Source organism: Panthera onca, chromosome E1 (assembly GCF_046562875.1).
Source record: "Panthera onca isolate mPanOnc1 chromosome E1, mPanOnc1 haplotype 2, whole genome shotgun sequence".
Classification (NCBI taxonomy): domain Eukaryota; kingdom Metazoa; phylum Chordata; class Mammalia; order Carnivora; family Felidae; genus Panthera; species Panthera onca.
In genome coordinates, this window is record NC_138352.1 from 477,452 (window position 1) to 501,148 (window position 23,697).

At 45.8% G+C, this 23,697-nt stretch overlaps 1 protein-coding gene across 9 annotated transcripts in view; it reads right to left on the reverse strand.

Annotated features, from left to right (window-relative positions):
* MARCHF10 (membrane associated ring-CH-type finger 10) overlaps positions 1-23,697 on the reverse strand; it is an 83,513-nt gene that overhangs the window by 28,998 nt on the left and 30,818 nt on the right. For 7 of the 9 annotated variants that reach the window (XM_060645776.3, XM_081791086.1, XM_081791088.1 and 4 more), the window contains 2 exons: positions 14,932-15,103; positions 3,398-3,550 (listed from right to left, as the gene is read on the reverse strand). In XM_060645776.3, the coding sequence (XP_060501759.1) occupies positions 3,398-3,550; positions 14,932-15,103 (325 nt within the window). The remainder of the gene's footprint in view (positions 1-3,397; positions 3,551-14,931; positions 15,104-23,697) is intronic. The other 2 variants (XM_060645777.3, XM_060645779.3) reach the window with 1 other exon arrangement.

Below are 23,697 nucleotides of genomic sequence, written 5' to 3' on the forward strand. Positions count from 1 at the left end.
ACCACTGCCTTCCTCTTTAAAGGTTCAATCAGCGTTTCCTTGGTGTGTTTCCCCTAAAGGTGGCAGACTGTGCCATTCTATATTTCCACTATTTTAACCCTATTTCTTGCGTCTATCAGATAGGGAGCAGACTTCATAGTGCGCGGGCAGGGAATAAACACCCCATTTGGTATGCCAGGATGCGCTATTCATAGACCAGGCCCTACAGATTCTGCCGAACACCTCTTGGGCCCTGTGTGGACTCCAGCTCAGAAGGGAGGGGCTCCCATTTCCAGAAGTTCAACCAGGTGCCACTGAATGTTCCAGGTGCAACAAGATGAAACCAGAAAAAGCATCCATCCTCTCTGTCTTTGGTCTAGATTTCTTCATGTGCTTGACCAACCAGTCCTAATGTAGGAACCATATACTTTTACCTGTTTTCCTCTGATTATACAAGTAGTTGATGTTCATTTGGAGAAAATTTGGAACTTTCAGAAGAGGATGAAGAAGAAATAAAAATCCCCATAATCTAAGACTCAGACTGCCCTTGTTCCTGTTCTGGAATTCAGGGGTGGGTTGCAAACGCAAGACCCCTGGGCCATTTTCATCCTGCAATAGTGGTTTGGCTCGGCCTCTGAACACTGAGTTAACTGCCTTTAGGTGGAGCTTGTACGTTCTGGTTTACCTCAGTCCCCACAGCCTCGGTTACGTGTTTCTCCTGCCATTTCCATGGGTTCCCTGAAGTCATTTGAATTTATAAGTCAGTGCTCTTACCTAGAAATACTTTTTTTCAAAAAAGTCAATACTGGAATATTCGGGTACATAAAACTTTATGCCCTGCTTTCTTTCCCTAATTTTTTTCTTGTGAGCATTATCTCCTGCCAGAAGTTCAATTATTCTTTAAGAGCATTATATTAAGGACAGGTTAAGATATACAGGGGCGCCTGGGTGGCTCAGTCGGTTAAGCGTCCGACTTCGGCTCAGGTCATGATCTCACAGTCTGTGAGTTTGAGCCCCGCATCGGGCTCTGTGCCGACAGTTCAGCTTGGAGCCTGCTTCCGATTCTGTGTCTCCCTCTCTCTCTGCTCCTCCCCTGCTCATGCTCTGTCTCTCTCTGTCTCAAAAATAAATAAAAACAAAACAAAAAAAAAATCATACTAACTCAAAAAAAAAATAAAAACATTAAAAAAAGATACATTATATAAATGTATCATAATTTGTGTAACTCTTCTCCTATTCTTGGGTACATAAGTGGTTTCACGGTTTTTGGTATTACAGATTACACCATGATAAATGTCCTTGCTCGTACGTCTTTGACTACGTGTCTTCTTAGAACAGATTCGCGGGCATGGGATTGCTAGGTCAAAAGGTATGACCCTTCTAAAGACTTTTCACACATGTTGCCAAATTCCAGTTTGTACCAAATTACCCTACAGGTACGAAATGAAAGCATCTCGTATAGCTGTGTCACCAGCAACTCTTGCCAAGGGCTTGGCATGACATTGACACAACAGTGCGCAGGAAATGTTATTCGTTTCACTATCAGTATTGGGTATTATTGTTAAAACCTTAGCCAATTTCATGGGCCAAATAGATCTTGTGCAAATTTACATTTATTACTTAGTGAGGTTCAACTTGTTGTTTTCTTCCACATGTTTATTAGCTGCCTGCATTTCTTCTGTGAAATTGTCTGGTACGCCTCTTCCCATTTTCCTATCGGGTACTCGGGTTTTCTTATTGATTTGTAAGAGCTTTCTATATATTACCTCTCTGTCACATTGGCTTCAAATTTCTCACAGATGCGATTCAAACATCTGGCTCCTACTCCAATTTATACAAACCACTTGAGAATGTGAGAGAAAGAATGAAAGAGAGACTAGTGAGGAAAAAAATTGGGGGAAGACAAGGAGGCCTTATCCTTATATAATGGAAAGCTGAATATATACTAGAAAATTGGGATAAATTCTCAGTGAATCTCAGGATAACAGAAGATGTCTTCCAGGTATAGGTGGAGGATTATATGAGCCTCATGGGATGTTTCACGCATGGGGAACCTGACCTTTCATATAATATTCAAGGGTTTACTAGGACCATTGGCGCGGTGCAGGAGAGAAACTAACAGTAATTTGGAGCCTACTATAGCTAGGTGCTGGTCGGTGTATTACTTCCTTTAGTTATTACAGCAATAGTGAGGTAGATTATATTATCTTTTATTTTTTTAAGTTTATTTTTATTATTTTTGAGAGAGTGTGAGCTAGCAGGGGAGGGGTAGAGAGAGGAGAATCCTGAGCAGGCTCTGAGCTGCCAGAACACGGAGCCCAACGCTGTGAGATCCCATGAACTATGAGGTCATGACCTGAGCCAAAGTCAAGAGTCAGACAGCTAACCTACTGAGCCACCCAGGTGCCCCTCGTTAGCATTATTTTAGGACAAGGGAACTGTAACCCAGAGGGGCTACTTGACCATCCCAGGCTCCATGGCAGGGAGGAAGAAGACCTAAAATTAGAAGGGAGGTCTGCCCTTCTCAATAGGAGGTGTTACATCACTGGGGGCCTGTGACATATGGTTGTTGCAGGTTCACATATGCTCTAATTGCCCCTAATTCCAAGCCATCCAAACCACTACCCTGTTTGATATTTATAGGTGTCCACTGAAGTATATATCACATTTTAAAATAAAGCCTACTGTGTTCATCGGGTGGTGAGGAAGTGTGATGCTCAGTGGTTTCTCCAAGGGGAAGACTAGGTCCCTGGCGAGGTTGGCTGTCCAGTGTAACTTTCTTTGAGTCCCATGGAGACTCTTCGGGTCCTATTCCTTCTGCCATCACAGGGGAGGGTGATGTGGTCAGTGGAGCAACATGGCCTGGGCCTTTGGATGAATGCTCAGGACGGAAAGAGGACGTATCCACCAGACCAGGGTTTTGAAGGAAAGTGTCTATTTGCTTTGATGGTATTTCTTACACACTGAGATCTCAACACTCTGGATGGCGAGGCGAGAAGATCCCTGTGGGAGGTGAGCAGTCTGCCACCCACAGATCCCCCTCCCCGCCTCTTGGGCCAGGTGAGATAGCCCCAGAACTGCAGACTGCTTCTCCACCCCTTGTCCCCCACCACCCAGATGCCCTCTCCAGAAGCCGAATGGCTGGCCCCCACTCAAAACCATGCACAGTCATGCTTATGGAATAAATGGGAGAAAAAATAAAAACAAACTCCCCTGCCCTACCTTTTCCGGCCAGCCTCTCTCCGAGAAGGAAACTAGATCCAATAGTTTGCTTTCAAATCCTTTTAAGCATTTCATTTTAAGGTACACTGTCCTCCGCATAAAAGCCCAAGTGTCTGAAAACCATATGGAATTCACCAGGTAACCACACAAGTCTGACCTCTCTGAGGACCCAGACGCATGGGTCCCAGGTCCTTACCTGGTCCCCTGAGGGCCGGCGACTTCACTGGCAGCTGCGATTTCTGTCTGCTCCTGTCCCCTGGCACTCTTGGGCTCTGCGTTTCTGGGCTGACTGTCAGTCTCCCCAGGTTTGGCCTCCTCTTCCTTGATAAAATTTGTGGTGCCTGGGCTGCTGAAAGGTGCAAAATCTTTTCAATAATTTTTACAGGGAAACAGCTTCTGCATAAAGAATGCTCCAAAGGCCCAGCAACGGGGAAGGCAGGTAAGGGACTGGGGCCCAGGTGGTCAGAGAAGAGCTGGATTTGAAACCTGGTTCTGTGACCTTGTAGCTGTGTGAACTTGGGCAGATCACCTCACCCCTTGCAGCCTCAGTTTCCTCCCCTGTCAAATGGAAAATCATAATACCTACTTCACAAGGGTGTTATCACTCACCGTTAATGAGCACCTGTGACACCTGCAAGCAGGGTCTATAAGGGGTGTGTCCTTCTGCTAAGATGCTTCTAGCTTCCTGTTCATAGATGTTGGGATGGGCATGCTGGGAACCCTGTCGAGAGCCCTCTGCAGTTGGGACATGCAAAGGCCCTCTCTCCAGCTGCTCTTCCAAGGTTGAATCACAGCCTATTTTGTACCCTCAGGTTGTTTATTAGCAGCTAAGATGGCCTTCCAGAAAAGTCCCAAGCGTCTGGAATCCCAGGTATACCTATTTGCTTGGCTATGTGCTGGGAGGATGAACTCACGGGAAAGACAGTAGTGGGAATGCTAACGTGGAATGAGTTCCCGATGAATTTTTTTTTTTTTTTTTGGAAATTCACATTTTGAACTAGGTTGCTAATTGGTTTGAATAATCTCAAATGTCTTCTGCACATGTAGGAAGCGTCAGTGCCCGCGGAGTTTGGGGCAAGCGTTTCAGTATTTTCCATGCCTCTCTGCAAGTTCTTGAGTTTACGAGGCAGTTGAATTGTGGATATCTGAACTAGATCTTTCCAGGGGAATTTGCCTGGCTCATCCCCTCTTGGACAGTTCAGAAGTTTCACAAATAACCGTCGCCAGCAGGCAACATGGGTAAAGCTGGGAAGGTCCTTGAGTTGTGTGCGAGAGAGCAGCCGTTCTTGGCCTGTGGAGACAACTGGATTTATGTTCCAGAGAGTAAGTTGTGGTTTTTGTCCAGATTCAGGAAATGAATGAAAGTTCTTCCTGGCAGCTCACGAAGCCGAGTTTAATGCGATTAGGTACGACCCGCTTCTCCTGATGGGCCCCAGGAGGGGAAGGCACTCAGTTCTGTGTCCCCAAGACAGAAGGGACCATGTTCTACTGGGGATGTGCGGAAAGAGGGGCGTGGCCGGTGGTGATGACTCACGTAGGGTGAGCTGGTGGGGCCTGGAGGGGTTGCAGGTGTGACCGCAAAGGAGAGAAGGGAGTTCTCCAGGAGATGAGGGTATATTCTTCAGAGGGTGTGGGGTGGTGATGAGACACAATTTCACCAACCTGGAGGAGAGTGAGAGGGGATTTACGCTATGGGAGCCAGGACGGAGGGGGGGAGCGAGGCACTTTCTCGGCACCCAGATTGCTTTCCTGCAACCCACAGGTTTCTCCCTGGTCACCTAGGACCTCATCCCTCCAGCTCTCAGCAGTCAAAGACTGCCTCCTACCTCTCCCCTGATGGCCAGGGCGGGAGGCAATGGGATTCCTACTGAAGAAGCGGCAGCTGGAGGGCCGAGGGAGGGGCAGTCTTGGGATTCAGGCCCGAAGGTCCCGGTCACAAGGATTGCACGTTGATTCCTAGCGGGAATCCCGTTAGAATCTGCATTTCCTTCAGAGCCCAGGGCAGCAGAACCTCACACTGCCCACTGCCCCATGCCCTCGCCCCCCTCCACACCCTCCCAGGGTGCAGGGGTGGGGTCCTCCTCCCCAGGGGCCTTTCTGCCCCAGCCTGCCCCAGCCGGCAGGTCCTTCGAGGCCTATTTCCACTTTTATGCCCACCCATGCGGCTCTGACTGTGCTTTGGCCAGAACTTTCAGGATTCCTAGGACCTTTAGCATTGAAATAGTCTAACGTCGCCCGAGGTATACATCTTTTCTCTTCTTAAGGATGAGGACCCTGTCTTAGCCTGCGTGTGGTCTGGTCTCCTTCAGGACAAAGAGTAATTGCTTAGTGTGATGTGCGAAGGTGCATTCGGCTACCCGGCTACCACGGGGGAGTCCAAAAGTAGAACAAACTTTTTCTTGGGCTAACCATCCAAGATGACTTAAGGTGATTTTGTCTTGTTCAAAAAAAAAAAAAAGCGCTTTCTTCGAAGCATCAGCTCTTTTAAATGATTTCCAGAAATGAGCCTGTCTGTCTCTAACCGAGGGTTTCAGCAGACTAAAGTAATATAGCTGAGAACCCGGAGATGGTTTTACGAGGTCTGGCAAGCGAAGCTGGCAGGGTGGGCAGGAGCCCCTGACTTTGGGCAGTTTGGACCTCAGGCTCGGCATCTCTGAAACGGGAATATCCCTATCTTGCCGAGTTACTGCGACGTTTCGCAATAATGTACGGAAATGGCCTCAGAGTCCGGTGCTTCTTGGCCGCTCTCAATGGTTGTTGCAGCATGTGCCACAGACAGTTTACTGCTACTCCTACTAATTGGGGATCTGAAGTTGCTCCCCGGAGAGAATTGCACTGGCCCAGAACGTGTTCTGCAGGTTTCATCCCTTGAGAATAACCTACTCGATAACCTTCATTTCTGTGCTGTTCTTGCCAAGCCGTCCTCCCTCAATCCTTTATAAAATCCAAAAGGCAAATAGCAACTCCCTATTATAATCTGCTCGACAAATACCCGTGTGCCTTTGCTATGTAATAATTTGAGGGTTCGCAAAGATGAGTAAGACAGTTTGGTCACGACCTTAAAGACTGTAATCCAATTTGGTGGTGCTGCTGACTTCTTCCTTGTGATTACCCTCTCAGAGTCTATGGAAGGCAAACTCTTACAAAATATCCCTTTTCACCACCTGCCGTTGCAGGCACAGATGAGGTGACCTGGGCCGCGCAGCTTGTATGCACCCTGTTTCCGGGTCCTACTCACCTTCCCCGTACCCAAATCAAACCAAACTTCAGACCTCTGGGGCCTTTCTACCGTGGTCCTCCCCGTGGCATGGTACAGACCTTAACCTACAGAGAGACGGAAGTTAGAGTCACACTGGAAGAGGAAATAGAGCTTCCTCTTCAGGTTGGAGGACAGACCCGCTGCCTTGGAGAGAAGGCATCTGTGCTCAGCAGTCCCATTGTTGCCACTCAACACCCTGAAGTTTGTTAGCGAATTTGGGGAAGACTGGTTTGCTTTGCACTGGACCCTCTGCTAGTGTCTGAGCGAGGCGATGCCTCCAGGGACAAAGAAACCAAATGGCTGTTTCGATACAAGGTGCCTGTCCTAGTTCTCTTGAAGATGCTGGGATGCTGTAATTGTTGATTGAATAGTTCTTAATTTGACTAGGGGGGAAAAAGGGTAGTAATCTATTTACCCAAGGCCCTGATGACTGAGAACCAAATCCACTTAATTGTGCACGTTAATTCCATGTGCCTCATCATTGCTCAGTTCTTTGCATGCTTGCCAGACACAGGCACGGTTCTTGATAGACCAGGTCGAAGAGAGAGAAAAATACAACTCCTAAACCTTTACTCCCTCCCCGTCTTGACAAGGAGGTGCCAAGATTCTGTCTAAGAGATGCCTTCTTAAAAAAATGTCTTGCTTCCTTTACTCTCTCAACATAAATAAATAAACTTAAAAAAAAAAAAAAAAGTCTTGCTTCCTTTAGATCGTGGGAAGAATTACAGCTTAGTCGCAAGGGCCGGTGTTGCCCTGGAGTAATAGGCAGCTTTCTGTACAGTCACAAATAACAGACCGCGTCGATTTGCCTATTTGGGTGTGCTGGAAATGTGTGCTGTCTCACATACCCAGAGGAGATCTTAATTAAAGCTTAATTATGTACCATAAATATGTTTTATTTTGGAGCCCAGGAGGTGGGATTTTTTGATTTTGGGAAATGTGGTGCCTAATAAGTAGGCAGGAAAGGGAATGTAAACAGTGAGTGAGCCCTTTAATTTGTCCCCTTTCGGCACGGTTCTGCGTGGCTTCTCAGTCCCAGCGTGTGCCTTGGGAAGGGCCTGCCCCCCCCTCCCCCCACTCCCCGCGCCGCCCTCTCGGGGCTGCCATCGGACACAGGAGGGCCTGCTCTGTTTCTGGGCGTCATGTTCCAGAGTGTGCCAGCCACGGGAGCGAAGAAATCAGATGAGTCTCGAGAGAGGACGGGATTTTATTGGTCGCTCACGCCTTAGCGCTACGAGGAGGTCGAGTCAAGTGGCAGCTGTCTGGTCTTCCTGCTCCCCTGCACACCTCACCGCCTGGGTGTTGCTCGTGACCTTGCCCTCTGGCCCCCCACCTCTCCACCTGCCTTCCGGAAGCCCGAAGTCCCCCTCTCCCTGACTCCTCTGTGCTGTGTGCCTGGCCGAGGGCGACTTACCACACGAGGTAAATCTTACTGGGCCTCCTGGGGCCCGGCAGACACAGCACAGGGGTCTCCGCTGGGGTCGGGCAGGACACGGGGAAATAACACAGGGTGGCCGGGGACTGGGGCACGGGGCCCGGGGACAAGGAAGAGGGGTTGGTGAAGGAAGAGGGGGCAGGAGGGAGTTGGGGGAAGGGGTCCTGGGCCACCGGGGAGGCTGGCGGCAGGAGCGGCAGGAGGAGGCAGCAGGAATTGGTAATGGGCTGCGGGAAGGGGGAGAAAGCAAAGACGGAGCAGTAAGGGGAATATTCAACACAGAACAGGGGGTGCTCGCTGCTGTCACCTGCACAAAAGAAAAAGAGCAAATCAGGAAGCAGCACTCACGGTGGGAAAGCCTGTGAATGAATCAGAACACAAAGAGGGTTCTTCGGGCTGGCCTGTCCAGGTGTCAGAGGGGTGGCCGATGGGATCTCAAAGTCACCCGAGAGTTAACTGAGGGACGTGGCCTCATCATCACACCCTCTTCCAGCCAATAGTCTCTGGCGTCCCTGACAGACGCCGGAAAGTTCTTCCCCCACTAAGTTCCTGCGTGGCAGCGCGGGGTCCCTTCTCCGCCCCCACGGCCAGTCTAATTAGCTGTGCCCGCAGCAACATACGGTGGCTGGCAGGGTCTCACCTCGGTAAGGCTCTCCCCCTCCAGTCCTCCAGCTGCCCGCAGGAGGAGGCGGCAGTCATGCCCTAATCTGGCCTTTCTGCTGCAGAGGGGAGGTTTGAGAAAAAAGAAAGAAGCAGAGATATCCTGGTGGGATCATGGAAAGGGGGAGGGACCAAGGAGGGGAAGAAGCAGGTGGACGAGGGAGGTGTCCAAGTGAAGTGAATGATTTGCCCGCTAAACCCACACTTAATCTGCCAACCTTCTGGAGGCGGAGTATGGGCACCTGATGGAGACACGATCCAGAGAGACCCCCTCGTGCATGACAGATCTCTCAGCGCTGCCACTAGCCAGCTGGGTCACCTTGGATCATCTGTTTCCCTTCTCAAAAACTATTTCCTCATCCGCAAAATGAGACAGGTGTTTTCTCTAGGCCTTGTTCCCCCACGGGTGGTCCTTTGACCACCAGCATGGATGTCCCCTGGAAGCTTCTTAGAAATGCAGAATCCTCGCCCCCTCCTCCCAAACCGACCGAATCACAACCTGCAGCTTATTGGAGTCTCCAGGTATCTCATCAACTTTAATGTTCTAGAATCAAGGCTGTGAGACAGGTGTCCAAACCTCTGTGATGAGAATCACCTGCTGTGCTTGTTAAAGATGTGGTTTTACAGGCTGCCTCAGTGGAGATTCTGATGCTCTGGGTCAGGAACGGGAACCAGGAATGTGTCTTTTCATCAAGTACCTGCCTGGTGACTCTTATCAGAGAAGTTCGGGAAAGGCTGCAGCTGCAATCAGTCCCAATTCTAAAATGCCATCATTGGAAGCATCCAGTTGAAAACCATGATCATTACCTCCAGTATAATTGGGGGTGGGGGTGGGGGTGGGTCTCAGCCCTTAGTTACTCCTATCCTGTGCAAGGTCTGACACAATTATCTGTTCCTTCATTTCCCAGTGCCTCCCTAGGCTTTTGCAGTAGCTGCTACTTCTTGCCTTGTTTCTCTGTGGTTGTCTTCTTCTGTCCTTTCCCCACATCATCCCTGCTTGCTCCATGAGCTCTCACAGGGGAGGCCCTCTTCAGCTCCCTTGCTCTCCCTCTAGGCCCTTGGATTCCTGCTGGTGGCCAGGAGCTCTCTGCCCAGCAGCAGACCTGGGTCCTCCGGTGTTTCCTGGCATTTCCTCCCGGCCATCCTGCCTGCCCCTCAAAGACCACACTCACGGAATGGGGCCCATTCTCTTCTTGCTTTCTCAGCCTTGACAAAGGCAACCTCCACAGGCCTAGTTTTCTGGGCCAGAGCTCCAGCTTCTCTTTGGTTCCTCCTTTTTCCTTATCCCCACACCCAGGAGTCACCACCAAGTACTGCCAGGAGTACTTCCTTGAACATCCCTCAAGCCCAGCCCTCTTCCCCATCCCCTCTGCTTTTACTCTAGGCCAAGCCCTTCTTATTTCTCTCTGGGTGCAGTGCACGTACAGCTTGTCTGGTCTCTTGGCCTCTGTCAGACTGCTCTCACTCCCCTTTCAGGCCCCTCTTCATGCCACAGCCCACTTGTAAAAGTGACAGTTGGGTCGCACCACATCTCACTTAGATCCCCTCCCAGGTTGATGCGCCAATGCCTTTCCGCTTGACATTCAAGGCGCTCAGGGACCTAGTCCTTGTCTCCCTATAGGGTGTCAGCTTTATACTCTCCTCTTCCTAATTTGTAGGCTGACCCTAAAGCAGAGCTTCTCAAACTCATCTGTGCACACAAATACCCCAGAGATACTATCAAAGGCAAGTTCTGGTTTGGTCAGTCTGGACTGGGATCTGAGGTTCTGCATTTCTACCAAGCTCTCAGGTGACGCCTCTGCTCCTGGTCTGGGGACATTTTAAGGCCCAAGGCCCTAGACTACTTGGAGTTCCTCAATTTTTTACAATAAAGTTATAACCTGTCTTACATCTCAGACTAAGATGGCTTTGGTTGAGCAGCTTATAAAAAGATGCCAGGCCTGGAGCAGCAGGTGGTGGGGGTGGGAGTCGGGATTTCCAAGCAGAGGGAGGGTTGGGGACTGACCTTTCCCTAAGGCCTAGTCTCCCCACAAGGTTTTAATCCTCCCATCTACCTGGTGAGGTAGGTAACAACTCGACTTTACTGATGAGGAAACTGAGTTCTGGGAAGTTGCCAGCTCACATTTAGGGCTATAAAGTGGTAGACCAGGATGCTGAGCCATGGTTTCCCGTTCTGGGCCCTGTGACCTCCCTGAGCCCCACGGTCTCGGAAGCATTACCATAAACGACTGAGGATTAGTATTCTCTACGTAGAAAGAGCGTTCACTTATGGTGGTTGTTTTCTAACTTGGGCAGATGGCCTGGAAAGTTGTTGGGACACCAAGGGACCTGCCTGGAAATTCATTAATCTTGGCCTTTCGAGAAAACCTTCCACAGAATTTATTTGCAAGGTAGGTTATGAAGATTTGGGATTTGCGTCAAATTTCTCTTCCAGGCCGCCCTTCAAATAAATATTTCCCGACTCACAAGAGACCACAGTTATGTTAGATGTTTATCTTTTTAAATCTGAGTTCACTGCTTTTTCTTGGTTTTACAAGAATACGTCCTCACGAGAAGCCATTATTAAGCTGAATAGGCTTTGCTACTCCCACAAATGTGAATCTGGTAATGACTAACATTGAACTCAGTAATAAGTGAGGATAATTTCAGAACACTTGGCTTTGTTTAAAAGGGCAAGATTTTGGAAGCAGGCTCTAGGACTCCATCCAGATCCATTTTCCTGGCACAGAACTAGGAGACCGTGCCCAAGCTCTAGGTGACAGGAGAGGGCATGCTCTTTTCCCGTGTGCCGGGCACTGAGGCAGAGAGGTCTGCAGGACTCCGGGCGCCAGAACCCCGCAGCACAGTGGCCTTTGGATGCCTCTACGCATCCTGGAAAAGGAAGATGGCTCCTTTACAACTCGGGCTAGCACTGGGCGGGGTCTCGGGTATAGGCAGGAGGCCAGGAGGCCATAGTAGCTCCCTGTGCTTCTCTGTCCCCCAGCGTTTGCGGGGCCTGGAGACCTGCTCAGCTTCTCCCAGATCCATGCAGAATTCTGAAAGAATATGTAGCTCTGCTTCTGTCCCTCCCTGGACCAGAGTTCACCTTGATCGTGAAATAGGATTTCTGAATCCATTGCACATCAGACACAGCTGGGTCTGGACTCGCTGCCCGACTTTTCCATGTCTTTTTGGAGATGAAGCAAATCTCTGGCTTGGTGAATGCTTTCTGATTATTCATTTCTCCCCCTTTTGTGTTCTGCTCTGGAAATTCAGGGTGTAGTAAAAGTGTTTGTACCTGCATTTATATTAGGCTTTAAAAAATATAACTCGATTTTTGGTAAAGGGGAAAAAAAGGATTGTGGGGAGTGGGGGCAACATTAAGACAGAGAAAGCAAGGTTTTATAATTCATTCCCTACTAAACATAGTTCTTGTGTCCTAGATATCAATATGCTGTAATTTAACAGGTACTTAATGGTAACAGGCACTGTTCTAATGGCTGAGCGTACATTTTATCATTGAAACTTCACAGCAATCCCAGGAGGCGGGATCTGTTTTGACCCCCCACTTTACAGATGAGGAAACTGAGGCACAGAGAAGTCACTTGCCCAAAGGCACACAAGCAAATAAGAAATGGTACCCAGATGCTAATCCAAGCATTTTGACTCTAAGGCACTTCCCCGACACTACACGGAGGCGGGGGGGGGGGGGGTGGGGGGAACGGGTAACACGGAGAATTACAAGCCAACTCATTTAGCAGCAGTTTGATGGGAATATGTGAACTTACTTAATTTAAAATGCGTGAACTCCTTCTAAAAGAGTGTGAAGAACAATGAAAATCTGACACCTTCTCAGTTATAAACCTATTGGTAGAGGGCACCATGGGTTCCTCTATTGTAAATAGCCTTCTTGGGGGTTCTAGATGGTAGGTCACATGGATATAAGGAAAAACTTGATTTCAATGGATTATCATTACATAGATTCGCGTGTAAGGCAATCCACATTTCCCAGCTATATTATTTTATTCAGGAAAAGCCTAGTAGAACTCGGTATGGAAGGTTAGTCTATTACACAGGTGTTGCAAAGGGATTTCACTGGCTTGGATGCTTCAGTTTGACACAGAATCTCAGTTCTGAAATGGGAGGAGTTTTGGTGACTCACTGTCAACTTTGGCTCACCCCCAAAATGCTTTAGGAAAATATTCCTCTACAGAGGTAAAGAAAAACAGGAACCTGGTGAGCTGGATCAATGTGTCTAGATAATTCAGACCCCCAATCCTCTTTTTCTAGAACCACAGGAGAGTCCTTTGAATTTTCTGAGTTGCTAGCGTCACTCAACTAGACTTTTCCTGAAAAGACTCAGCTTAAATTCTCACCATGTCTCTGGGCTCTCATTTCACTGTGCTAATTAAGGAACTCTGAGGGTGCATCTACACATGTAAAACGAGTGGATCTTAACACGCCAACGCTTTGCTTTTAGCCAACTTCGTGAATCCGGTTTGCTGTACAACTGATCAGGCTTCTGTAGCAACCGGCATTGATCACCAGGACCGCTGTGCTCACTGGACAGCCAGGCCCCAGTCTAGCCCCTTCCTGCACGGGTCCTGGACATGGTCTGGGGTCATAATAGGACGATAAAGCTGGTACTTTTTAAAAGCTTTTACTCCAAGTAACATCCCTCATTTGATGAAATAGGTAGCCTTCTGCCAACTTGGCTCTCTTGCCTAAACCTTGGTGTTTCCAGGCTAGTAATTCTTCAGACGTGATGTTTTATAAAATGTAAAGTGAATTAATTCTTCCTTTTGTCAATGTTGTAAGGTCCATCTGGAGTTTGCTCGGTCAGAAAAGCATCTGTATTAATCACACAAACTAAGATCATCTAGTGGCCTAAACCGTACATTTTAATGATTTTACTTGACAGATGACAAAGTAGCCCAAGCAAATAGCTACCCAGTTTTAGCAAGAAGGTTAGAAATCATATCTAGTGAATGGAATTGCATTATTTAAACTTCAATTTTTTTTTTTATTAAAAACCTCCCCAATTCAATAAATTACCACATATATTTTGAAGTAATTGGGGAATCATCTTATCTGCCCTATTCCATTCTTAAACAGCTGAATTTAAAACATGTTTCCTACTGGGGCGCCTGGGTGGCTCAGTGGGTTAAACGTCTGACTGTGGCCTGGGTCATGATCTCATGGTTTGTGAGTTTGAGCCCCGTCGTAGGGCTCTGTGCTGATAGCTCAGAGCCTGGAGCCTTCTTCGGATTCTGTGTCTCCCTCTCTCTCTGCCCCTTTTCCGTGTGCCCTCTTTGTCACTCAAATATAAATATTAAAAAAAATTTTAAACACACTTCCTACTAAATGTCTTAAAAATGAGAAATTGTTAACTATTAATGATACTTTCCCCTAATTAAATAAGGAAAAAGTGTTGGGGCTTTGCTTGGAAGGACATCATTTCAGATTTTTTTTTTTTTTTTTACCTCATTAAAGCAACAAAATGTGGGTGGTTAATCTGAGGGAAAGCTGCCATTTTCTAAAAATGCATTAAGACTTAACTGGACGGGTGGTTGCATGACAAGAGCTATTTAGGATTAGAAAGTAGTTGTGATTTGTATTTAAATGAATTGCACGCTATTTACAAATTCTTCGGCAGTTAATTTGGATCCTTTCCATTCTACTGCAAGCAGAAGGCAGACCTTTCTGCCTAGTTACCCCAACTTCGAAGTCAGTTCCTGGAGGAATCAAGTTTGTCCTCCATATGTTGGCTTTGATGGGGATGAGCCCGAGGGACTCTACGCTTTCACTTGAATTTATCCTCTTTCTGGATACTATTAAATCATTCCTGCCTCAAGCGGAGGACTGATCTCTGCTTCAAAGGCAGCTAAAGAGTGAATTATTTACCAAATTGCACAAAAGGGAGGATGTATCAAGCCCCCTTTCTCCCAGAGAGGACAACCCCAGTATTGGAGGACTTTATTACTCTCTTTCTTGGCTATAAATTATGCCATTCAGATGCTTTTGAAAGCTTCTCTTCATGCTCTCGCTTGAGTCATAAAATTTGATACCTGGGGCCAAATGCCTTCCCCCATCCCCACCCCAGAAGGGTAAGGAAGATGAAAAGGCGCCAATTGTAGGGAAGTGTCACACAAAGCCAATGACTGGGCAGCAAATTTGGGCAGTGGGAACAGTTGTTCTGCATAAGTCACACCTTCTTGATTTGCTCTTCTACTCTAGAAGGAATTTTACCACTTGTATAAGATCACCGGACCCTCCAAAACCTGAATTCGCCACTCAGAGGGCCCTCGGTGTAACCGGTACCACCAGTCTGAGTGTTGGCATTACCTGTAGTGCTGGGATTTTAGAGTTTGTGAATTTCCACACATCAGTCACTCACCTGAAGAGGGTTTGCTGGGGCCCCCCTTCTCCGGTTTCCGTGGGGTCATGGTACTTTTATGTTTCTGTTTGACTGATGTTTGGTCAATTGCCGGGAGTCTGGAATCACCCTTGACCGAAGAACTCTTGGTGGAAAGTCTTGGTTCGGCTACAGAATCCTCCTCGCCAGAACTCTACCAGAAATGAAAGGTGTCTGAGTATTAATGGCCAAATAGGTCATCTCTGCTGGGCAGAGGGAAAAAGAGACTAGCTGACTGCAGGGATCCCTCCAACACTAACACTGGAATATCCCGCCATGCTTAATATGCCCTTTTACCAGTGAGGTTTTGATGGACTGTATCAATTTAGAAGAATCAATTAGAAATAATAGCAAAGTTAATGAGACTATTTTGCAGAACACCATAAAAAGGAGACACTTCTACGAGTCTATCTTATAGAACGTTATGAAAAGAATACATTTCTGACCCTTAAGTAATTTGATGACCAACAAACAGCTCATGTTATGAAAACTATGTATGAAAGCAAAAGAAACAAGCAATGCCCTTAAACTTCTTGCTTTTGTTATCTGAACTGCTTTGGGGGTGGGTGAGGAAAGATGTTCCTAATGGTAATCATATACTTGACAATGAAAAGGAAATTTAGATAGTGTGTTGGGACTGAAAAAATTAGACCTCCGTTTACTGTTCTGAATTACTGGGTGCAACGTGAGACAGACTAATCTTTTTAAGAGTCTCCTAGTTGTCCGTCTTCTATAAAGAAGTCAGTATAAACCTATGCACAGCCAAATCATGATTCCTGCAGTGTCAGAGTGTCTCAGCGCAGCCTTGCCAACACAACAAAAATTATCCAGGCATTCGATAGTTTTCTACTTTGCCGCCACTACGCTCACCAAAAGAATAATGAAAGCAACGTAACTGGCTATGGGAAATCTGGTCACAGTGGGTGAGTTAAGTCCTACCTTATGGTTTTAGGTCCTGGTGTTATGACTTGTGATACACTCTGCAACAAACTAAACCCCAAGGTCTCCGCCCCTCCCTCCCCAGGGGGAGGGTCACTCAGTTCTTCTACAGGCACATTAGTCCAGTCTTGGGAAAGTCCTCTCAGGATGCACGGTCTTCTGCAGACAGAGTGCTACATTAATGCCCCCCTCTTCCCCAAACGTGGCGATTTGTATTGATCTTGCTCATCGTTCCCGCTGACAATTGTGGCATTTTCATTTCAAGGGCTCCTGACTCAGGAAAATAGTGTGTTGAGGAGCTTTGAATTATTGGGTGCAACAGAAGACAAACTAAATTCTAAAAAAAATTCCCCTGCTTGTCAGTCTTCTTCAAAGATGTCTGTATAAATCTACAGGTGGACAGATCATTATCCTCTAAGATTATAAATTGTTGTTTTGTAATTTAGAGTCTGGAGACAGCCTTCAGACAAATCATTATTGTTTCTCCTTGTGTTTTCAGAAAACAAATCAGATAAAGAGACAGGAAAAAGAAAGGACTTAATGAACTGGTTGTTCTCCATTTTCCTTTTCGATTCTGGAATTTAATAGAAATCCTTGAAAATGATCCTGAAATGTCAAAGGTGAAGCATTAGGTCATTTTTTTAAAAGTTTATTTATTTATTTTTGAGAGGAAGAGTGTGAGCAGGGAGGTGGCAGGGAGAGAGGGAAGAGAAAATCCCAAGCAGGCTCTGCACTGTCAATGCAGAGCTCAACATGGAGCTTGAACTCATGAACCGTGAGATCATGACGTGAGCCAAAATCAAGAGTCAGACACTTAACTGACTGAGCTACCCAGGCACCCTATGAAGCATTACGTCCTTTCTGAACATGAGACAGGTTCTCTGTTTTCAGAGTAGGAAATGTGGGCAAATTTTAATTATGATGCCCAAGACTGTCCTAGGCAAGGAGAGCGTCAGTGAACATGGGATGGAATTTTTTCCACAAACTGCCCAACAAATACCTCCTGTGAGTGGGTGGACAATAGAAAGGGTCTATTCTTCAGCCCTTTATTTCTAGCCAATGCAAAGGCAGGAAAGATGCTCTGGGCTACGACTACCAATATCCATGGTTACAGTATCAGGAGCAGTAAGAGCGTCCACCGTTACTGGTGGGTCTGTCACCCTCAGCCAGGGCTGGATTCTTTGCTTGTCCCGGGCAGTGGTGAATTGGGAGGAGTTGGTTACAAGACTTTTGATTGGGTGGGCGTTAAGCCATATTTTATCCTTCCTTCACCCACTCATTATACTTCAAGCCTTTAATAGCACCAAAGGTGAACGAAAGTTTGGTCCACGAGACAGTGCCTATTACATAGGGAATAGTGTTCCTGTGCTCTGAATACATCCTTTTCCAGTTCCTAGTTCCATCAGCCTTACTTACCTCCAGTTGCTAATCATTCTTAAGAGTCTAGAAATTGACGCTGGAAGGGGGTGTTTTGTCAGTGGGAAACTCAAGTCGCAATGGCAGAAATAATAATACTTATGATGAATGTGCTTGCTTCACTAATCGTAAGCAAATCATTTCAACTTTTTTTGTGCCTTTATTCACGTCTTCTTGTGTTCTCTGCCGTTCTCTCTCCTCTCTTATGAAAACACATAATATTAATCAGGGAGGATGATCCTTGGTGTGACAAGTGTAGTAACTCATTCTGGCACCAAAGTGTAGTATTTAAGACTTCCTGGGAGGGGATTCTGGGTTTCACAGGGTTATTGTGTGACATAGTGTTAATTTTGGTTCATCTCTCTGCATCTCAGAGTTTTCCATCCATGAACCATAGTGTCTACCTTGTGGTGGTTCTGCGAGGATTAAATGAGTTAGGACGTGCTCGTAGCACTTAGAACAATACCAGGCATGCAGTAAATGCCATGTGAGTGTTGGCTTTTGTAATTATCCATTTAAAAAATTAACTCGTTAACAACCGAATATTAACTACCTGTGGTTGAAAGCAAAACCCAAATCCCCAGTGAGAAATACTATTGAATTTTCACTTCATCTGAAGAAATGTGAGCAGAGAGGTAGATCAGATCTTACATCAGACTCTTGATTTATTTATTGATTGATTTATTATTTTTGAGAGAGAGAGAGAGAGAGAGACAGAGCACAAGTTGGGGAGGGGCAGAGAGATAGGGAGACAGAATCTGAAGCTGGCTCCAGGCTCTGAGCTGTCAGCACAGAGCCCAACTCAGATCCCAAACCCACGAGCTGTGATATCATGACCTGAACTGAAGTCGGACACCTAACCGACTGAGCCACCCAGGTGTACCTGGACCCTTGGTTTCTTTCACAAGCTATTGAATTTATGATTGTCTTCTAAGTACCCAGCTGAAATTCGTCTGGTCTTAAGAAAATATGGCACGATTTCTTTTTCAGACAGTAAAGCTCTAATGGAAAATATTTAACAACAGTCAGAGATTATCAAACAATAATCATTAAGTTATGTTGATTTAAAGTTGATCTTAAAACTGTCTTTTCCCCCTTGTAATTTTGAACAGTAATTACAATGTTCATTTCTTCCCCCATATGTTCCTAAGTTGAAATGTCACATGGAGGTGGAGGCAACAGCACATTTTGCTATTCCTTTGGGGGAAGAAAACCAGCTTTGTCTTTCAAAATCAAAGTCTAAAGCATTAAAAAAAAAAAAAAAAAAAAAAAAAACCGAACTAGAAAGAAACTTTTAAAAATCAAGCTACAGGATACATGTGAGGATTCTCAGTTCCCTATTCGTAATTTGGTAAGAAAGTCCTACTAAAGCCATGTGAATAGAAATAAGCTATTGTCAAAATGAACATTTTTCTAGAGTGTTATTGCTTTTGTATTTATCATTCTCCCCCGGTCCCCCACTTGCTCTTCTGGCAGAATAGAGAGACCACCTTGCCCAGGGCAAGGCTCTCTCCAAAGTTCAGAGAAAGACTCCTGTCTGGGAGTCCCATTAGGGACTTCCATAGGGAACAACTTATTGATGCTATAATGGTTCTAGTTAGGCCTCCTGGAAGACGGAGACCCAGGGGTTGGGAAGTGGAACACATTGCCTCAGGGACTTGAGAATGATGAGATTATTTCACCCGGGACCTCACAATGTGGGATCTGGAATGGCAAGGTGACAGTGAACAGAGACAATTAGAAGAGAATGAGACCTAAGTAGTCAGGGATGGACGAGACCAGGTTATTTTCCAGCTCTTGCCTGATGGCTCATTTCCAAGACCCAGGAAGCTGGTCCTCAAATGGGATGGCCCCTCTCTCCCGCCCTCCCTCCTTCAGGGTGTGCTACTGCATTCTGATTGACGTAGACTAGCCCCATTTTTGCCACATGTCATGTGATGGAAAGCTGGGCTGAGCAGATCTCCCGATATGGTGTGGATCAGGGTACAACCTGCTGCGAACAAGAGGAAAAGAGTAGTGTCGGGCTATTGCCAGAGAAGGACCGTGTGTTTATGACACTTGAAATAAGTATGTTTTCATGAGAACATGAAAGACAGTGACCAACGCGGTGACACTTGACGTCCAAACAGTAACAACACGGGAAGGGTGACTGAAGGACTGTGGGTGCGAACGCGTACCTTCAAGTTTCCAAAGTCTACATTCAAATTGTGCCTCAGACACAGAAACAGCCTTAGAGAATCGAAGGTAGCTTGTATACGTAGCATTCTGGACAGGGTGGACTCCTTTGTGCATTCAAGAAGCATAAAAGCATGTTCTACACAGAGGGCTGGCTTGTCACAAAGCAGGCTAACCTGTCTCTAATCTAGAACAAACTCTAAAAGCAGCAAAGTCCTTCGCATGTTCAGGACAGTGTTGAGCTCCATTTCGCCGCAAGATGCTTTTTGGAGTCAGGTGGGCTGCCACGTGTGTAAATATCACGTGCACCTGTGTCTACCATGGACTTCGGTAAAGACCGCCCCGCCCCCCACCTGCCGCGGTCTCTGTGATTTTCATGCTAGCAAGTTGGAATGACTCAGCCTGAGACACTGATCTGTCACTAGTGGCCTTGGTCAAAGTCTTCCCAACATCTGATGACCACGGCGTCGGCTCCCTGAAGGAGGGGCACGTGAGACCATAGGATTTGCTTCGTGATGACTCTCCGTCTGACTGTGGAATAGCCTCTGGGTGAAGCTCAGAGCTGCAAGCTACTCAAATGGCAGACATGACAGGTTTTCTGACACTTGCTAGCTATTTCTTGTAATGCAAATTAATCCCTTGTGAGTTGTAGAAATCACTCTTGTGGGTGGTGACACATTTTCATGCTTTTGGGGACCTGTGCGAGTGAGTGAGTGCGTATGATGTGCTCTGGGATGGAGTTCTGTGTGGTGGGCAGCAGGTGAGGAAGTGGTGTGTGGCCAGAAAATGCTGGATTTTTAAAATTTGAACACTAAAGCGTAGTGGTTAGTAGCACATCGAGACTGCCCTCCGTTGGATATTTCTCAAGTAGAGTTTGGCTACAATAAATTTCTCCTCCATTCTTTATTTGAATTCCTGTGCCCCTTTTAGCTGAGAGGAGCCTCTGAGGAACATGAAAGATTTGGCCATCAAATGGAGATCATCTACAAAAGTACCTCCTACTCGAAATAATATGTCATACAACGTGGGAATTAATTGAGAAGCATCATTTGCAACGACTATGCCTTCAACCCTACTCAAAGCACCAGGAAGGCATTTAAAGACAAGAAGCTTGCGGTGGGAGAGATGAGATTATAATCTCATGAAATGCAAAACAACATTTAATTAAGCGATAAATCGGGTGGCACCAATTCTGAATTCCAAAGGAACGCACAGAAAAAGATGCGAAGTCAAGGCAGGGTTCCTGAGGTTTCTGGAACCTGAAGTATGAGTGGCGACTGCCTTAGGCTGGAGGCAGCACAGGAGCCAAGGTATGGATGGAGTAATGAGTAGGGCATGATTCTCAGACGACAGGGCAAGGGGCCAGAGAGAGTGGGGGAGGAGGGGGAGAGAGAAAGCTGGATGGCAGGGTGGTGTCAGATTGGGGGTGGGGGCCCTGAGATGCAAGCAAAGAACTGAGAGTCAGTGTGATAGAAAATGGGGTCCAACTGAAGTTTTCTGAGTAGAAAAATGCTTAACATGGTTCCTAAGATGAGCATGTATGTTTCTCTCAGAGCGGGAAAAGAAAGCATCCTGAAAATTTGCCAGTGAAATGATCTTTTCATAGTTTCAATGGCTTTTTTTGGTGAAGTGTAACTCTTCATTACAAAAGGAATGCATGCTCATAATGGACATATAAAGAGAAGCCTAAGAAAGAAAATTTAAAACATTCAAAGCCCCATTAACCTAGAACTAAAAACTGCAAGCAGCTTGGTCTATATTCTTTAAGACTCCCTTTTAATGACTGCGATGGATTTCCACTGAAATCCCTTCTCAAGCAATAGGGTGAAGCTGGGATATGGCCACCCTCCTTGAACAGAACGTTTCCATCTCCCCTGCCACGTGGTGTGGCCTCGGAGGAAAGTCTCACCCACCGACTGGGAGTGAAAGTGTCTGCCCTCACTTCTGCCTCAGTGTCTGGCCCGGCACTTCAGCTAGAAAGGCAACAACTTTGAAAGTCCTGCATTGAAGACAACCGAACTGTTATCAGCCCGAGTCTCTGAAAGTCTTGGTGGAGGAGAGCTGTCTGCCCATCTGGTTCGTCCAGCCTGAACTGTCACAGGTGCAAGAACTAAACTGCCTTGATTCACTCATCATATTTTTTGGTCCCTTTGTTACAGCAGCTGACATTACGCTAACACACGTTTATGCCTATACAAGTGTGATTAAAAAAATAGAGGGGCACCTGGGTGGCTCAGTCGGTTAAGCGGCCGACTTCGGCTCAGGTCATGATCTCACAGTTCGTGGGTTCAAGCCCCGCGTCGGGCTCTGTGCTGACAGCTTAGAGCCTGGAGCCTGTTTCAGATTCTGTGTCTCCCTCTCTCTGACCCTCCCCTGTTCATGCTCTATCTCTCCCTGTCTCAAAAATAAATAAAACGTTAAAAAAAAAAAAAAAATAGAATTGTGCCATACATACTGTTTCACTTAACAATATGTTGCATCAACAGATACCTTTTAATAATGTTTCAATCTTATTCTGAAAATGTCAAATCTATAGAACAGTTGAAAGAACGGTACAAAAAACAGCCATTACTCTATTTGCACGCTACGCTGTCTTGCGCCCGCTCTCACACAAGTATGCGCACACTCTCTCTCTATATATATTCTTTTTCTAAAGAATTTCAAAGTCACTAGACTTCATGATAGTTCACCCCTAAATACTTAAACATCCATCTCTTACCAAAATAGACATTCTCCTGCAAAGCCACAGTACCAGCCATCTTACCTAAAAAAATGTAATAGTTCCATGACATTGTCTAATACATATAGCATATTCAAATTGTCCCCAAAATGTCTCTCTAGCTGTTTGTTTTGATCTATGATCCAGTCAAAGTACTTAGATTGCATGCAGTTTTTATGTCCCTTTACTCTTTGGTTTTCTGCCTTTTTGGCTTCTTCATGTTTTTTACTGTTTTGGAGAGTCCCAGCCCCATAGAAGGTCTTACGTTCTGAATTTGATTGTTTTCTCATGATAAAATTCAGGTTAACCATTTTGGGTATGCATATTCCATAGGTGGTGTGGTGTCCTTCTGTATAACATCACACATCAGCACCTAACAATGCTATTGATAATGCTGTTTGATCTCTAGCTAAGGTGGTGACTGCCAGATGTCTTCAATGTAAACTACATTTCCCCCCATTGTAATTAGTAGGTAATCTACGAATGATTCTTTGACACTGAATAGCCTATTCATAAACAACACTTTACCCAATGATTTTAGTATCTCTTGATGTACTTTTCCTGAATTGATAATCATTTGGGGGTAGTAGCAAAACAATTGTCTTTTCAAATTCTGTCATTTCTTCTACAATTAATAACTGGCATTCTTCCCTAGAGAAGAACATTCCCCCCACCTTCTCTTTTATTTATGTACATATTTAATTTATTTATTATCACTGCAGTCTCAAGGATATATTTTCTTCAATTATCTCATCACATTCTTTCATGCTCAAATTGTACCAAAATTGGTGAGTGGGAGTCCACTGAAGTTGACTTTTGACATGAGTTTTTGAGCACTTCTTTACTTTCTGGTACAATAAAAATATCATAGTTTCCCCCTTGTATTTTACCTGCCTCAGACCTGGAATCCAAGTAGCTCTGGTTCCTTTTAGTTAAAATGGTAGTTAGGACTTAATATATCCATGCTGGGTGTGTTCATTGCTACTGGAATGACACTGTTTCTAAGTCCTTTCAATAGAATTCATTAGAAATATGTATTTAGGGGCACCTGGGTGGTTCAGTCGGTTGAGTGTCTGACTTCGGCTCAGGTGATGATCTCATGGTTCGTGGGTTTGAGCCCCGCATTGGGCTCTGTGCTGACAGCTCAGAGCTTGGAGCCTGCTTCAGATTCTGTGTCTCCCTCCCTCTCTGCCCCTCTTCTGCTCATGCTCTGTCTCTGTCTCTCTCAAAAATAAATACACTTAAAAAAATATGTATTTAAAAAAATCATGAGTTCACAGCAATCTTTCTAATTAAAATTTAACACTATATGGAGCTTTCCATTCCTTTGAAAAGTTTTATATTCATATTTTACATTTAGCATCTTTATTCCTTAATTATATTAATATTTTTATTCATGTTTTGCTCTGTAATAAATGTGAAATAATGTCAGAATTACAATACAAATATTACTGTAAGAATAAACCCACTAAGTAAAGTTCATTCTTTCTTGGTAGTTC